This window comes from Triturus cristatus, chromosome 5_1 (assembly GCF_964204655.1).
Source record: "Triturus cristatus chromosome 5_1, aTriCri1.1, whole genome shotgun sequence".
Classification (NCBI taxonomy): domain Eukaryota; kingdom Metazoa; phylum Chordata; class Amphibia; order Caudata; family Salamandridae; genus Triturus; species Triturus cristatus.
This window is the reverse complement of record NC_140587.1, coordinates 271,102,846-271,120,336: the sequence shown is the minus strand read 5'-3', so window position 1 is coordinate 271,120,336 and position 17,491 is coordinate 271,102,846. Positions and strand designations below refer to the sequence as shown.

The window sequence follows — 17,491 nt, the reverse complement described above, 5'->3', positions numbered from 1 at the left end:
AAAGTGGGTTTCTGGTTGGCTAGGGTATGCACATAAGCGAGGCAGAACACACCACTCTAGTCAGGGTAAGGGAGTTACACACCCAAGATAATCCCTGCTCAACCCCTTGGTATCTTGGCAGAGCAGTCAGGTTTATCCCAGAGGCAATGTGTAAAGCGTTTGTGCAACACACACACATACCAGTGACACAATAAATATGCCACAAAAGAGACTCCACACAATATTATATAAAAATAAGTTTCTGTATTGCATATAAACATAGACCAAAACAACATAAAGCAATAATCAGTTTGCCAAGTAGACAATTGTCAAAACATCACAGTTAGTGCAATAAGATAAAGACTTATACATTGCACATATCACGAAAACACCATTACTGTGCATATTATACCATCTCATTATATGTTACCTGTTATACCTGCCTATACAAGGCATAAAACTACATATTCTTGTGAACATGAAATGCAGCATATAATGAAACATAAAACAACCATACTGTGCATGCCTAAAAAATACAACCATCCAAACATACATCATTACATCAGAACATAAAATGCAGCAGTTAGGTTAGAGCAAGCCCACATAAATCCCCAGGTATCATCATAGTACATGACCACTAAGTAACACCATAAACATATAAGAGACGTCACCTACAATGGCAGAGAACCCACAGAGACAGCACATCTGCTCTTCTATAACATGTGATGCGGTACTTGCAGTGAAAGAGGAGTCCTTCTGGGGATGAATGCTGATATGAACTGTAGGACTGAAGTGACAATGCGGTAATCTGCGTTCCATAGTACCGGGCGCACTTTGGGGGACCTCCGTCGAGGTTCTGCCCCGCAATCCCCTCACAGATCTAAAGTATGTCTCCAAACTGGCGCCTTGGTAAAGGTAAAGGCTGGGGATTGCCACAAGGTTGGAAACGCGCGTGCACTTCAATGCAGGACGTGGCTGTAATGCTCAAGTTACCAAACCGGTCGCTTCCGCTTCGTAAAGGAGGAGAACGGAATGCAGGTCGAGTACTTCCCCCAAGATCCCCCTCATGGGTCCTCGCTGCAGTGAGGGGATGAAGTAAAGCCAAGCGGGCCCCTGGGACAGTGCCCATTGTGAGCAGCCACTCCTGTCATTAGCAGCCCGTGTTGGCATACGGAAATGAAGGCGTAATGCTGGCAACAAGCTGCACAGGTGCAGGCGGGCCTGGGGCCGCTCTTGGTTGGGCAAGTCAGCCAGTCCTTTGGTCATGGGAGAAATTGCATGAGTGCGCATCCTGCGCATAAAGGCTACCAGTCGACCGGGTAAGGACCTGGAAAGTGGACATCTAAGCCACTTGACCAAGAAAAGAGAGCGGAACTGAGCTGCTGGTCCAGGGCAAAAATGAAGCGCTCCAACTGCCCCCCAATTGCACCGGTCAAGCAACAGTAGGAGGCGCTCACCATGCACTATAATTTCAGAGCCAGGACCAGCAGCCAACTCTCACTAGGCACTAGACTGGTAAGGACAAGGGGCAAAATCAGCACTCCTTGAAGAGCACGGGGGGGGGCACTCAAGCAAGAAGGTAGGCAACAGGACAGCACAAAGCATCCTTGCCGACAAAGAGGCAGTCCTTCCAGCAGGTCAGCACAATAATGCAAAGTCCAAGTGGTGGTTTTCCTGGCAGCACATCAATCCTCTGGTGCAGTATGTAGAGCCAGCAGTGTTTGGTTACAAGTCCTACGCAGTTTATAAAAACATGGGGTCAGAGCCCCTTTACATATACTCAAAATGTCTTTGATGTGAAGGTAACTGCAACAGAACTTTTAGAAGTGCACAACACCCACGTTCGATCCCAGTCCTGGCTCCAGACATCATTAGAGGGTAAACTAGCCCTTTGTGTGAGGGCAGGACCGAGCCTTTACAAATGTAAGTGCACCCCAACTCCTTCTCTTTCAGCCCAGAAAGACCATTCAGTATGCAGATGCAACCCTGTTACACCCTACCCTTCCTGTGGGATGGCTGTCTGGAAAGTGTGCATGAGCCCAGCAGCCAGCCTACCCTAGACGTGTGTTGGAGTCAGGCTGCAAAGCACAAAGAGCCATAAGCACATAGAAATGTCCACCTTCTAAAAGTACCATTTCTAAAGTAGTAATGAAAAATCCACCTTCACCAATAATCAGGATTTATCACCACTATGCCAAACATGGCAACACTACTCCTTTCAGATCAGAAATTACCACTGAAAAACATATCTGGGAATTCCCAATGCAAACCTGTGAGAGTAGCAACCTCACAGCAGTGAGAAACCAAAGAGGCTGTTTGTCACTACCAGGACATGCAACAGAATCAAGGCCCATGTCTTGACTTTTACCTACACGGCACCCTGCGTATAGGGCTACATAGGTCCTACCTTATTGGTGACCTACATGTAGTTAAAGGGGAGTTTTAGGCTTAGCAAGTAAATTTAAATGCCAGGTCAATATGGCAGTAAACCACGCACACTGGCCCTGCAGTCACAGACCTGAGACAGGTTTGAAAGGCTACTTCTGTGCGTGGCGAAATCAGCGCTGCAGGCCCACTGGTAGCATTTAATTTACAGGCCCTGGGTATATGGGATACCACTGTACAAGGGACTTACAAATAAATTACATATGCCAAACAAGTATAAGCCAATCATACCATGCTTAAAGGTGAGAGCACATGCACTTTAGCATTGAATAGCAAAGGTGAAGTGCCCAGAGTCCTAAAGCCAACAAAAATAGGTCCGAAAAAATAAAGGAGGAAGGCAAAAGGTTTGGGGATAACCCTGCAAAAAGGGCCAGGCCCTACAGGAAGCAATTTCACAGTACTTGGAGCGAATAATTCACTCACCTACCCACAAGGTTTTTGAGAAAATATAACATTCTTAAATTTTTTTAAATGATGAAATTGAAGATAATCCAGGATACTACACGTGTTTGGTGGGATATTCAGGACACTTCGAAGCTGCCCAGATATAAAAGGTTCACACCTACTTACGTGATCAAAATTTGTTTGCTCAAATATCCCTATTAATTCCACCCTATATGCATCAATGTCATTTATTCAAGATGCATTTGCTAATCTCAGGAAGATTGAGGACTTTCATTTATTAAATCAACAGACAAACACATTACATTTTTTCAAATAAACTGTTTTTAATGCTCTTAAAATCTCAAGTCATTTGCCTCACTACACAACCTTTTATTAAGGCAATTATAATTTAGAGTTTATTTGTGCCATAGTCTCTCAGATTTATCAGAAATTAGCAAAACAGATAGATAACTTGAGAAAACAAACGAATATGCAATGGAGACATGAAAACGTACATTTATTAGCCCCAGGTAGCGTCGACCGCTTAAAATACACAAGTCACATAACACATTTCCATAAAATGACGGCAATTGTTACCTCAAATAGTATACTTTTAGCCACATTAAAAAAAATCTGATGTGGAACATGCACACATGTCCTTTACATGTGTAGCCTGATCATATTTTGGCAGAGACGGCGTTTCTTTTGTGAAGACATTATAAATCTTTGCTTTGCTCGACACTTGAGTACCATGCTTGACTGTGATAAGAACATTACAACTTTTATTTCGATTTTCAGTGGGGGTTCCTAAAATAATACAGTGCTAGAACTAAAAAAATGCAAGGTCTCCACCCCTCCAAATTTTAGATAATGGCAGGAGAAAGCCCTTCTAGTGTCTCCAATGGAATTATTTAATGATAAGCAATATTTAAATCAGAAGAAAGTCGCACATAGACCTCATTTAAAGCATTCCTGCAAAACCCCTAGACTAGAAGAAGGTTTTACAGCGACTCCTTCTGCATATCATTCTTACATTTCCTGCACCTTACTTTGACTCCCTTCCCTTTCACTTTCATTCTCAATTTCATAATTATTGTCTATTGATCATACTTCACCCCTTGGCAAACACACAAAGTGTGTGCTTTTCCAACAGTAAATTACACACCCCACCATACCGATATGAGGTAGGACCCACTGCCGCGCCCGTTCCCTGATCATCCTCTTCATTTTCCATCTCTACCATTCATGGGAAGCAAAGTGCTCAGTTTTATATTCGTAGGGAGCCCAGGGAGTCTTCTGAGGTCCTAGGATGAAACATGATCATGGATGGCTAAATATGGCACTAGGAAAACTGGAATATGTCCAAGAAATGGTCGAATGCACTCCCAGTTTATTACTATCATCAATAGCTGACAAATGCTCAATGGCAACGATTTGGGGCGCAAGCTTGATACGTGCTGAACCCCAGTAGCTCACATATACTACCGAAAAAAACTGTTGCACCCCAGATTCAAGCTTCTCTGAAGTTTTAGGCTTTACCCAGTTGTCAGTCTCTTTCGTTCTTTTATTGCTTCAGTATATCACGTCACTTATGATTTAGCTTTGCACAAGGGAAATATTCATTTAGCTTTGCAATTTTCTCTTTTGATGTTACATGTTAGTTTAAATTCGAGTATGGTTTGTGCTGTTCACAATTTTTCTTTTTGTAATTCATTCCAGTTTAAATTTGAGTTAGGTTTGTGCTGAATAGCAACTAATTTCTCCTTAATTCATTTCATGGTGAATTCATGTTTAAGTTTAAGAAGATGTAATTACACAAGGCTGACGAGCTTCCCTTTTCTATCACAGCTACCCCTGACAGAGGGCTTACAGCCCGAAATGCAGTGGGTGAATGTTTGTATGGTAACCCAGGAATAAAAGTGAATCGTAACATGTTCAAGAAAAAAGCCTGGATGGGCATTTCTTCAACATTAAAGTTTGGAATCACTTTCTCTTTGTGTGAATTTTGATGAAACTGTTTAAAGTGGACTACTTTGGATTACTGGATGTTTACTGGATTGACAGTTTGACACTACTGACTTAAGCCTAAAACGGCAGTGCAGCTTGAATCCGGGGCGCAACGGTGCAACAGCTTTTTTCACTAGTAGAGCTGCACAATTAGCATTTTCGTTGGAGACAGTGAAACATTACACTGATAATTCAGGGGCAGATTTACAAGAAAGTGCTGCAGCATGGCACTGCAAGCTTTTGGGCTGCGGCACTTTCAGAGCATAGGAATGCGACATATTTACAATGATATGTCGCATTCCTGTGCTCTCCCCTGCGCTGGTGCACAAACAGCTGCCATGCGTCAGCGCAGGCACCCTTGGACCATGATACAAGGATGTCTGCGTCATGGGGAGATTCTTTTTGTGCAGGAAAGGGCACCTTCCTGCACGAAAACAATCACTACAGGCACTTTCGTCTTTCAATGTGTGCTGTAGTTGCAGCACGCATTAAAAGAGGAAAAAAACGAGGAGAAATGAAAACATTTCTCCTAGTTGCGCCTTGCTAGGCCACCCGCACGATTCCTCGTAAATCTGGAAATGTGTCTGGTTCCATCGGTGTTGCATGGGAACACCCACAGCAAAACCTTGGAACGCCCCTTTCACACAAAGTGCTGCATGTAAAGGGGCCGTATATACAAGGACAGGAAAAGCCTGTCCTTGTAAATATGGGGCAGAGAAAAAAAAGTGACATACTGGCAGCGCAAGGGGCTTGTAAATCTGCCCCTCAGTGTTTTGGATGTGTTATACTGGTGCCATCAGACCATTATACTGGTGCCATCAGACCACACTGCCAAGAAACCAAGTAATAGGACTGGTAGTAAACAAACAATTTACATTCCGAGAAGTGGAACACGTTTTTTTTGGGAGGGATGACTCCTGAAAGCATGCAAGAAAACTTCCAGTATGAGCAGCTTCTGATACCAACTCCTGACCACTGCTTATAGCACTCCTTTCACACAACTTTCACATGGCCATTGGTAGCATGAGATTGTCTATTTTCAAGTTCTGTATTAAAAATGATAAGTATTACATGGTAGGCAGGCCAGGGGTCATGATCTTTAGCTTTTCAAATAAAAATAGGAACAGGGTACTCACCTATGCAAGTGAGCATTACATTTCACATCTCCCTTATATTGCATAGATGTGCAAATACTGGCTGACATTGTAATAACACTGTAATTAAAGGGGACGCTTTGCTACATACCTTTCTTGAGTGAAAGTCGAAGCCACTTAGTACTGATTCAGAGTTGGGTCGAATATGGTGAAGCATTTACACCACCCATTAATACATATACCAAGGAATGGTAAATATACTGGGTAAAGGAAATATTTCCTGTTCCTTGTTTGTACCATGGAATTAGGCATAACTTGTTTTTGGAATCTCTTGTGTGCAGTTCCACATTTTGCTTTTTTTACTCAGCATTTTCGCGGATCATTTGCCAAAATAGACAAAGGGAAGACAAAACAGCTGTTGCAATAATTATCACACAACTAAGAAGTCTAATCCCTGTGCAGACTCAGAATTTGGGACGTGGTGTTTAAGTGACAGAGTTTATTTTGGTGTTTTGGCACTCCTCGTCCAAGACGGTCATTTGTGTTCTTTTCCTTAACATTTAATTGGACTAGAAGGTATCTCTGAAGAAAGCCTGTTTTTTATCCTAAATATAAAGACATCGTTTTAGCATCAGTCAATTTATGAGCAAACACTATACAAAAAAACACAATGAAAACACCAGAAGAACACTCCACACGCTGCTGCCAATCATTGGCAATGACGATGGGTTTGGAATATAGCTGAAAATGCACGACTTTAGAAAATGCATAGGTTTAGAAAATAGGCAATCCTTTAATAATAATGACAAAGATCCAATGAGTGTGAGTTGAGTTATACATTTTTAAACAATAAAAAGGGTTGTAGCGCTTAGAAGTGCCAATGGGGGTTATCTGATCACGCTAGACCGAGGTAAATAGTTCATGCCAATCGCGATGGAGCACAGCCAGATACAGGACCCACGCAGGCCCCAGTGAACAAAGTACCTTATCCTGGTCACAACAGCGAGAGGCAGTGTACCGTTGAGAGATCTGTTGAGCGATGCGTTGACGTCAATCCGCAGTAGATGATGTGTCAATTTTCTCCATGCAGTGATAGCAATGCGTTGGGTTCCATAGATGAATCGCCAAAGCTGAGAGGCATTCATTTGGAAGTGATGCCCCGGGTTTCTCTGCATAGTCGAGGGGATGTGTTGATTTTACTAAGCTGCTGCCGGGGCAAAGCGTTGTTCCATGCATTCGTTTTTGAAGTCAGTGTGGCGGTTCCGATGCGATGTGCCATGTTCTGCTCCTGCTATAGGGACTATGTGTCGATTACTGCTCATGCAGTCAGCGGATGTGCCGGTGTCTCTGAAGCAAGTATCTGTGTCCACATCCAGTAAACCAAGAACAAGAGCAGGAGTAGAGACTTTGTTATCCCCGATTCTCACACAAAAAGAGGCTAGCGACAAGCCCTTGGAGATCACTTTGGTGCAAAAGCAGAGTCCAGCTCTCCTCAGCAGAGTCAGAGAGCAGCAGGCAGCAGGACAGCACAAGAGAAAAGCAGGACTTCTAGGTCAGCAGTGTGAATGTTCTTGTAGCAACACAACAGTTCTTCTGACAGAGGTTCCTTATAGGTCTAGAAGTGTCTGATTTGGTGGGTTCAGAGACCCTGTACTTATACCTAAGTGTGCCTTTGAAGTGGGAGTGACTTCAAAGAAGGGTATTTGAACTGCACAAATATTCTTTCTTCCTCAGTCCTGGCTCTAGACTATCTGTGGGGGGTAATCAGCCTACCTATTCAGATGTGAATGTCAGCCCCTTCCTCCCTTCCTGCCAAGGAAGATCCATCAGAATGCAGATGAATGCAGATGAATACTCAGACACACCTAATCTTTCTGTGTTGGAGAATGCCTGGAGGAAATCCACAAAGTGTAGCTGTCACCTACACAAGACGTTGTATTGGAGACAGGCTGCACAGAGCTCTAACATTAGAGAAATGCCCACTTTGGCATTACTAAAATAGCAATGGTAAATCCAACTTTACCAGTAAAGAGGATTTATCATTAACATCCCAAAGATATACAGCATGACACAGATACTCCTTTCTAATCATGAATTACAGCCTAAGATATGTATTACGGAATTCCCAATAACCTATGAGAAGAGTAGGCCTCACAGTAGTGAAAACAAATTTGAGTATTTGTCACTACCAGGACATGCAAAACTTAAAAGTACATGTCCTAAATTTTACTTACACGGGACCCTGCCCTATGGGCTACCTAGGGTGTACATTAGGGTAGACCTATGTGTAATAGAAAGGGAGTTTACGGCTTGGCAAAGGGTTTTAAATGCTAAGTTGAAGTGGCAGTAAACTGCACATACAGGTCCTGCCATGGCAGGCCTGAGACATGTTTGAAAGACTGCTTGTGTAAGGCACCATCCGTGTTGCAGGCCCACTAATAGCTTATGGTATACCATTTTACAAGGGACTTACAAGTGAATTAAATACGCCAATTAAGTATACACTAATGTTACCATATTTAGAGGAGAAGCACATATACTCTAGCACTCTTCAGCAGTGGTAAAGTGCTCAGAGTCTTAAGCATAACAAAAATAATAATCAGAAATAGGAGGTAAGCAGGCAAAACATTTTGGGGAAAGTTACCCTAAGGATTACAGGTCTAACAGCTGTAATATGCCACCCAACAGGTTTCCAGATACACCACTAGGAATTACATGGAAGTGGGAACACTGGTATGGTTTATTAGCAACAGTTCTCCCTCTCAGAAATCAATTCCAGAAGGAACCTCACAATTACAGGAGGGGCAAGCACCAGTTCTCCAAAGGGTGCTCTGATTTTTGCAGCTCATGGTACTTTTAGTATTAACAAGAAAACCATGGGGCGTTAAAATTATCGCCGCTTTAACGCCAGAAAACTGCCGCTAAAGTGGCAATAATGGGCTTGATAATATGCCGCAGAGAATTCCAATAGAAGCCCATTTTCTGGTGTCACCAGAACATGGGCTTCTATGGGAATGATCACGGGCATATTATCAAGCCCATTATCGCCGCTTTAGCAGCAGTTTTCTGCCGCTAAAGCGGCGATAATTTTAACGCCGTTTCTTGATAATATGCCCCTGTGTTTGCCATCAGTGTTAGAGCAGCCAGTGCTTTGCATCTGTATATACATATATTTATTGTTCATTGTCATTTATCAGCAGATAGAACACTGCATTAAAGAATATATTTAGATCTTGAATGAGAATTGTGGTTCATTGTATCTAGTGCATCAAAATACAATACCACACCCAAGTGTGACCATATTGGCTCACAACATACACACGCACAAGCCATTAGAAAATGTACATAACTCATAGAGACACTGCACAAGCTGAATCAAGGCAAACACATTTTTCAATGTGTGAGTTAAAGCATGCTGCTGAAACAAACATACTTAATGACACAGCATGCGAAACGTGAAATACAACACAGAAAAGAAAAGGGACTAGTGGCAAGACGATTCTGCCGGTTAACATACTACAAGTTGGGGTAGTTATTCACACATCTTGACACCTCCTAAGTCTGCTGACCAGCACAATCTGAAACATTGGCACCAACTACAAGACATGTGCCATTGGTCCAGCACCTTGGTTACAGTAGATGGCTGTCTCTTCACTTCATGCAATAGCAATACTCCATTTACATAAGGCCCATCATGTGCCATGCATTCCTTTAGTTTCCAACTTCCTCTTGTTAGCTAAGCAACTTGCAGAATTTGTTGCAAATGTACACAATATACACAAACAATAATGATGCTATTGTATGACCAAATAGACGTTTGAATGTCTACGGGATACTTGAAGGTGGGTTCCGTGTAAGTGTAGTCACAATCTGCTGCACATATGGTCCATAGTGCAAAGAGGATTGGAAGAAACTGTACGCCATCAGATCAGCTCAGCCCCACGTGGCAACACTGAGGCCAGCCACATAGTTTACTCCTAACAAGAAAGAGGAATAGTGGATGCCCACTCATCACTTAGGTGCCTCTGGCCCATAAGTAGCTCACCTGTGTGGAGGATAAACATTGAGGCCATTACTTTCTATGTTGCAGCTCATTGCTCTGAGATTGCACATAGACATTTCAGGTGCACACAAGAAAAAGAACTTTGATGAGACCCTGTTACACCATGAACATGACTGTAAGCTTGTTTGTGTAGTATGCCAGTGGGATGGTTATAGAGCATGAACATAGCTGGGAAGCAGCAGAGCACAGAACAGAGTGGTGAGAGATCCAGGTACTTTCTTGGAATGTTTATAGTGTGATGGAAGACAATGGGCGCCTATTGGGTGAAGTAATAATGTTCTGTGATGGATTGTGTCTTCAGTTTCCTTTTCAGTTGCTGGAGAATTGGGTGAAAGGATGTTGAAACTATCTTTTCACTTAATCTATATGTATTCAATGTTTTTCTTCTCTATGTAACTGCAACGGGATCCACATAACTTTAATTGTAAGATACTGATTTCTCTATATATTTTTTCCCAACAAGACAAACCAGACAGCCAATTGAGCACAGCGGTATGGCATCTCACATGTATTAAACACTGCTCAGATATGTCAAACCAAGTACAATGCACCAGGCATTCTGGACTATGGTCTATAAACTATCCAATGATTTACATATCAAAACCCTTATATACTTTAGACAAACATTATGCATTAGCTATAATCCCTGGGACTATAGTGCTAACAGCATGACACCAAACACATATAATTGTCACTTCACCTGTACATCTATGACAAGATATATTCGTATGTCTCTATATAAATATACACTACAACACATTAGGCACACCATCTGATGTCATCATGTAGCTAATACATTACTACATTTAGATAATTGTCACTTAAACAACACATCCATATCCTCTCGGCAAACTACACATAAACAAGGTAACTTAAATATCTCACACTCAAATAAGCATAACATTGCACCAAATCCATACACTCAGTAAAATGTGTCTTCCAAATTGAACAGCCACCCAAATCTGAGCAATAGGCAACTGGGCACCTCAGCAAAATCCCACTAGCATCAAAGTGATTTAACGCACTCACCCATCTACATAACACATCTCACAGATGCACGACAAGATTTAGGCAGCCACTAAACAGTTCATTTTTCTAGTCTACCCCAGCTGTACACTCTCAAATACGATTCACTACTAAATAATACCAAACACATCCAGATACAGTGCCCACAGACTTACAATGACTTCAGTTCATGAGAATCCTAGAACTGATAAGGGTGTATCATCGGTGCCAGAATGAGAGTCACCTGGATAATTTTCTGTACCTAATACCTGCTCACTATGAATTTTCATGAATAGTATTTATGGCCTGGAGATACACATAAACAACAATAAGGTGACAGATGAAATGCTTGAATCTTTGCCACAGGCAATTACACAGGGCCACTGTTTTTTACCCACCATGACACTCCAGACAAAAGGCCGCCTTTTGCAAATCAGAACCAACTCTAAAAGTTAACCACAAGCAGGGCAGACCAGTATGGACCTACTTAGATCTCATCAAGGATGTAAAGCCCGAGTTCAAAATCGCAGTGAGCACGAGACCCGTGTCTGGGCATACCCGTCACACTCTAGGCTTCAACTACAACACTAGGGTGATGGGTGGAATGCTTGAATAAATTTCAGGCACTGGCAAGGTGTGCAAAATAACGAAGACCTGGGATGCGACATGGAGTGATTACCAGTGACTGAGATTAAATCAAGCATTCCATCCATCACTTTTTGTAAATTCAGTGCCACATCTTAAGTGTAACTGGAATGCCCAGGTGTACTTCCCCTGCACACTGTGCTACTGGAACCAAGCTATGCCTGACTGATTAGCCCTAATGAGGCCAAAATCGGTTTTTGCTTCTGTACCGGTTCAGGGAGGACCTGGCAGTTTGGGCGTAATTGTTCCTATTGTAGCTGGGTCAATACTGATTTGCATATGGCTGAGTCGAATCTGTGGTGGCATGGTGGGCAAACTAACAATAGAGTGGGATGCGGCCTAGAGTAATTACCAGTGGCTGAAATTAATTCAAGCATTCCATCCATCACTTTATGTGTACTTCAGTGCGACAAAGTGGAATCGGTATGCCCAGATATGGTTCCTGTGCACACTGTGCTATCAGAACGAAGCTATGCCCAACTGATGAGCCCTTTGGGGGGTGAAACTGCTCTTGGTTAGCTTCTGTTCCGATTCAGGAAGAACCTGGGCTAGCAGTTCAGACCTGACTGTTCCTAATTGGAGCTGGGTCAAGGTGGATTTGTATATAACTGGGTCCAAACTGAGGTGGCAAAGTGTGCAAAACAATAACGGACTGGGTTGTGACCCCAAGGAATTACCAGTGAATAAGATTAAAACAAGCATTCCATCCATCACTCTTAGGATATATTTCAGTGCAAATTCCTAAGTGGGACATCTTTTCCCAGATGCCTACCCCATGCACACTGTGACACTGGAGCCAAGCTATGCCCAACTGATGAGCCCTAATGGGGGCAAAACTGGTCTTGAGTTCCTTGCATTCCAGATCAGCAGGGACCTGGTCTGGCAGTTCGAGCTGGGCTGCTCCTACTGGAGCAGGGTCAAGACTCATATGCATATGGCTGGGTCCACACTGCGGTGACATGTTGTGCAAAATAACAATGGACTGGGATACGGCCCGAGCAATTACCAGCAGCTGAGATTAATTCAGTCCTTCCATCCATAATCCTTTTGTATACTTCACTGGAAATACGCATAGCAAAACTGCCATGATATGGGAGTTCTCCTGTACCGATTAGTGCCAAGTCCGGTACCGGTTAGTGCCAAGCCCCAACAAACTTCCAGAGGGGGTTGTTTAAAAAAAACTTTATGGAACCAGGCCTAATTATTCATTCATTCCCTATTCAGCTCATTAGTGTTCCTGTCACTTCTGTGTCAGCTGCTCTAGACTTAGCAGACAAACAAACTGTAGGCACTCCTTGGTTGTTCACCAGTAAAAAATGTTTGACAAGACAGACATTTTGAATAGCAGTAGATTTATATTTTTCCTTTTCTTACAAAAAGCCTTTTGCAAAATTACTAAGCAAAGAAAGTGATGCTGTAACAAACGTTGTACTGAAGCTTAAGAAAAAGTAATACGTGGAGTGTTTGAATTAAACTCAGCCACTGGTAAAATACCAGAGCTGCATCCTAGACCATCGTTGTTGTTGCAATTTACGCCGTTAGTGCACCTGGCAGTTATGGATAGACTAATCACATGAGAAGCAGGGTCAGTACTGCTTTGCATAAGGCAGGTCTTTGTCTAGATTGGCATGGTGGATAAAAAACAATGGACTTGAATGCATCCCCGAACGATTGCCAGTGGCTAAGATTAATTCAAGCAACCCATTCATTGTCTGGTTATTGTTGTAGTTTATGCGCTCAGTGCAATGGATGTGTCCAGACAGGAGCCCCATGCTCACTGTGCCATTGGACGCAAGCTACACCTCACTGATGAGACCTATACAGCTTAAAATGTTCCTGTGGTTGCTTGTGGTATCTTCTTGAGGGGGTCACGTCTAGCAGTTAAGGACAGACAGTTTCCATGAGGAGCCAGGTCAGTACTGATTTGCATAAGGCGGGTATTTGTCTAGAGCGGTATGGTGGGCGACAAACAATGGACTGGAATGCAGTCCAAGTAATTGCCACTGGCTGAGATTAATTTAAGCATTCCATTTATCACCTTGTTGTCATTGCAACACACTTAATAGCTTAGGCAAAAGATGTATGGTCAGAGTCATGATGATGCTTTATGACATGTTTAGGTGAGCTATCAATTATCTTACGGAGAAACTGAAAGAAGCCAATAATGGCTTGAGTTTGAAGCTAGACTCCAACACACTGTCATAGAAAAGGTCATATTAAATGAAAGCCAAACAACATTTGGAGATTTTAATTGTGTCTATGTATAAAACTGTTAATAAAAAAGAGAACTATTAAAGTTAGTCAGCAAAAACATACCCGTTTTACTTGTGATAGAGAATTGTCATAGAAAAGTGTGTGTGAGTGTGGCTGTATAATGGAAGAAAGCCCGTGACACCACCGCTGTGGTACATTAGGCACTGACACACTTATCCAGTTTGGTTTCAACACGACTAATATGTTGACCTGCCTCTCCTACATTTTCACTTTGGTCTGGTATCACTGCAGGTGTTTTGTACATCCCCTTGGAAGATTGGGTTCTTATAAATGCTGTAATTCTTTAGTAAAGAATTCTCTAAATCCACTATATTGATCGTACCACTACATCAAAAGCTACGTCTAGCTAAGTGGTTGTGGAGTTTAAGAATAGCAGATCTACCCTCACCTTGACGATGAAGTGGAAGACAATTTAGTGGATTGTTGGGTTGTACATAAGTAATATCTTTAGGTCAATATTTTGAAATAAAACCATGTTAGTAAGATATGAAATGTTAGTATGAACAAAAGCGGATGTCCAAACTAATGACAGCAAAAAGACTCAGATGGGGTCTGGTCTTGCATTACAAGGATTAACATACATAACAATGATAGTATTGACATCTATTAATATCTTTATATATGTAATATAGATTAGCAGTATGTCTATATGACAAACATTATCAAAGCTACTCTCACTGTTCCCCAACAGGCTAATGGATTCTTGCAATATTAGCATTATAAATAGGATTCCAGAAGGAAATATTGTAAGGACCTATACAATTGACCAATTTTGAGATATTATGAAAAGACGTAGAACTTTTTAACAGACGATACACAGAGAAAACAAAGCATATATTTACCTGATAGTCTTGATCATGCTGAGACCCATTTCGACACAGCAGTGAGCATGGTCTTGGCGAGGTTCAGGGAGCCCCGATACACAGTAATAACAATCCCCCAGGATTTTAATTCTAAGGCAGTGATGTTCCTAGATGAAATGCATCAAAAGAAAAATATGATTTCTAGCAGCACAGGAAAGATATGCTTTTGAATGATGAGGGGGTGATGACTACAGATCCATGTGTACTGTACAAAAAGTTTTTAAAAGTTCAATTTATAAATCTATATTCATTATCTACCTTTCATTTTTTATTTCAATTTTTATGAATAAAAAGTGTAGACAGTATGCATAAGCGGAAACATACCCATATGGTTCCATTGCTCCCTACGTCTCACCTCTAGTGATGAAGCATTGACATTTGAGTCAATGATGTAAAAGTATAGTCATATGTAAATAAAAGAGAACTATGCATATTCTTCACAATACATGCACACTCATGAACACCAAGCATATCTGACCAACATTTTGAAATTCAGTTTCAAATATAAAATATACAGTGTTTTAATAGTTTAATAATATTTAAGTCCCAGGTGATAATGGGTTAAATGGGCCCATATCGGCTGTGTATCCTTGGTTGGAGAGAAAAAGAACCCCCCCCAATTGTCATCTGCACACACCCCTTTGTTTTACAGGAGGCATGTATGGGGAAACAAGATGGTAAGTATTTGAAGATTATATATGTCAAAGTTACATTTGAAGCTAATATCCTCATGTTTCATGTGTCGATGGTTCATATTAGATATAAAATATAAATAAAATTGTAATAGGATTACAGTGCGGTGGGAAAACATTATTTTGCTATAATGCATGGGAGACTGGCATCCCTGTATGAAACCCCGTCTCCAATTTCCTTATTACAGTTGAGTTGGGACTTCTCAAGTCAACTTTAAAAACAAAATGATTGATGTAGCTGCTCAACTATAATAAGTTATTAGAGTTCAGTTGTGACAACACAATTCCTGCTGCCAGAGTCAGCTGCCAAGATGAAAGGCAGGTCACAAAGCATACTTGCAGTTGTAGTTTAAACAAAAAAAATGGCTATTTATACTTCTGCCTCGGTCCTCTATATAGATATGGAAGTCCTTGGTGACTTGCATGATTCTTATAATGTACAGCTGGGGTAGTTCATCTCATATATACTACATGGGAGTCTAGAATCCTTGATAAAAATCTGTCTCTAATTTCAATATTGCAGGCGACTTGTTATGTGCATTGTAATCTGTTATAATGAATGGATGTAGCTGCTCAACTATGTTGTGGCAGCAGAATGGGGGACTGGCCCTTTGTCTTCTAATCTGTTTTTGTAAAACAATCGGTGATGAGCAGACAGGAGATTTACGCAGAATGTAGACTTTCTGCACCCTAAAAATTATTTCAGGAAAATGAATTATCTCTTCTCTATGAGCATCTCATCATTTTTAGATTTGACTCACACTAAACTGATTCTAATATAGTTTTGCAAACAAATATTGACTGCTTTCTGATCTGGTTAATTTTACACTAGATTATGCTTTTATTCTTCATGTCTGCAACCATACTATCTCTTCAATATAGAGCTAGACACCCAGGATTTAGGCAGTTTTCACGATTGGTGATGGTGAGACTGTGTATTAAAAGGATCAAAATACCCTTTGTGCACATTTGAAGGATATTGCAAATCACTATGTAGTTGCACAGAACTCCTCAGTGACTTGCAATATACTTATAATGCATCTCAGGTTGTACACTATCCCAGATATACAATACCAAAATGTATTTTCATATTACAGGCATTTTCTTTCAATAGACTGAGCCTGTAATAAGAATATGGTGCCTCTATTTGCTGTAGGGCCTTATGATAGACCAATAATAATGTCATTGAGCACTATAGTTCACAGTGGCAACAAGCATATAGCTGCACTTCTCTACACAGAAAACCATGGTGGGCAGGCCAAAGCAGCAGCATATCTATGTAGGCTGGAGCTGCAAGCAGATTAAAGTGCATTATAGTGAATGACAGGCTTTGAGCGTCCCAAAAAGGAGAACGTATAAATGGTGATAACAGATAGTAGTTACAAAATATATCATTTGTTGATGGTATACTAATTTTAAGAATAGTGGCGTGTTCTAAGAGGATTTTACATTTTGAAAAAGCCTTTTGCTGGGATTTCATGAATCATGTTTGAGTGAAAACTGTTTTCTCATGAGTTTCCCATAGAGGTTATGGAAAGTGCTCCAAAAGCTAAAAAGCAGAGCATATTTTCTGTAAATTCACGCTATCTTTCTCAGCCATATGAAAATGAAGTCTTACATTCTCAGTAAATCATGTACTTCCAACAGGAGAAGCCTGTCAGTTGATTCTCTTGTGTTCTACTGCAGCCTCCCAGAGTGTTCTAAAGCACAACTAGAGCGCTAACAATGTAACTTATGTAAAAACTATGGCACACTTGAATCAAACGGGTAGAATTTAAAACATTTAATTTAGTAAGGAACAAAATGGGGGGTTTCAGTTTGTCGAAGAAAATATGGTTAGTGCTGTAGAAAGAAAAATTAGGACACATTTTACGTGAGTTCTCAAATATCTTCCTCCTCTATTTCATTCAGAAATTCTGATATGCAGACTGAAATATGCACTTTCAACACCAGCAGCAGATTGCCAGTTGACTCCCTGGTGATCAGCAGCGTTACTATAGTGTTCTAATGAACAGTTAGAGTGCTAACATTCTGAATTTA

General features: G+C 41.3%; 1 protein-coding gene across 2 annotated transcripts in view; it reads right to left on the bottom strand.

Moving 5' to 3' along the window:
• The window catches only part of ADCY8 (adenylate cyclase 8), a 1,038,851-nt gene that overhangs the window by 448,793 nt on the left and 572,567 nt on the right, over positions 1 to 17,491 (bottom strand). For both annotated transcript variants that reach the window (XM_085604917.1, XM_085604918.1), the window contains exon 5: positions 14,739 to 14,866. In XM_085604917.1, the coding sequence (XP_085461043.1) occupies positions 14,739 to 14,866 (128 nt within the window). The remainder of the gene's footprint in view (positions 1 to 14,738; positions 14,867 to 17,491) is intronic.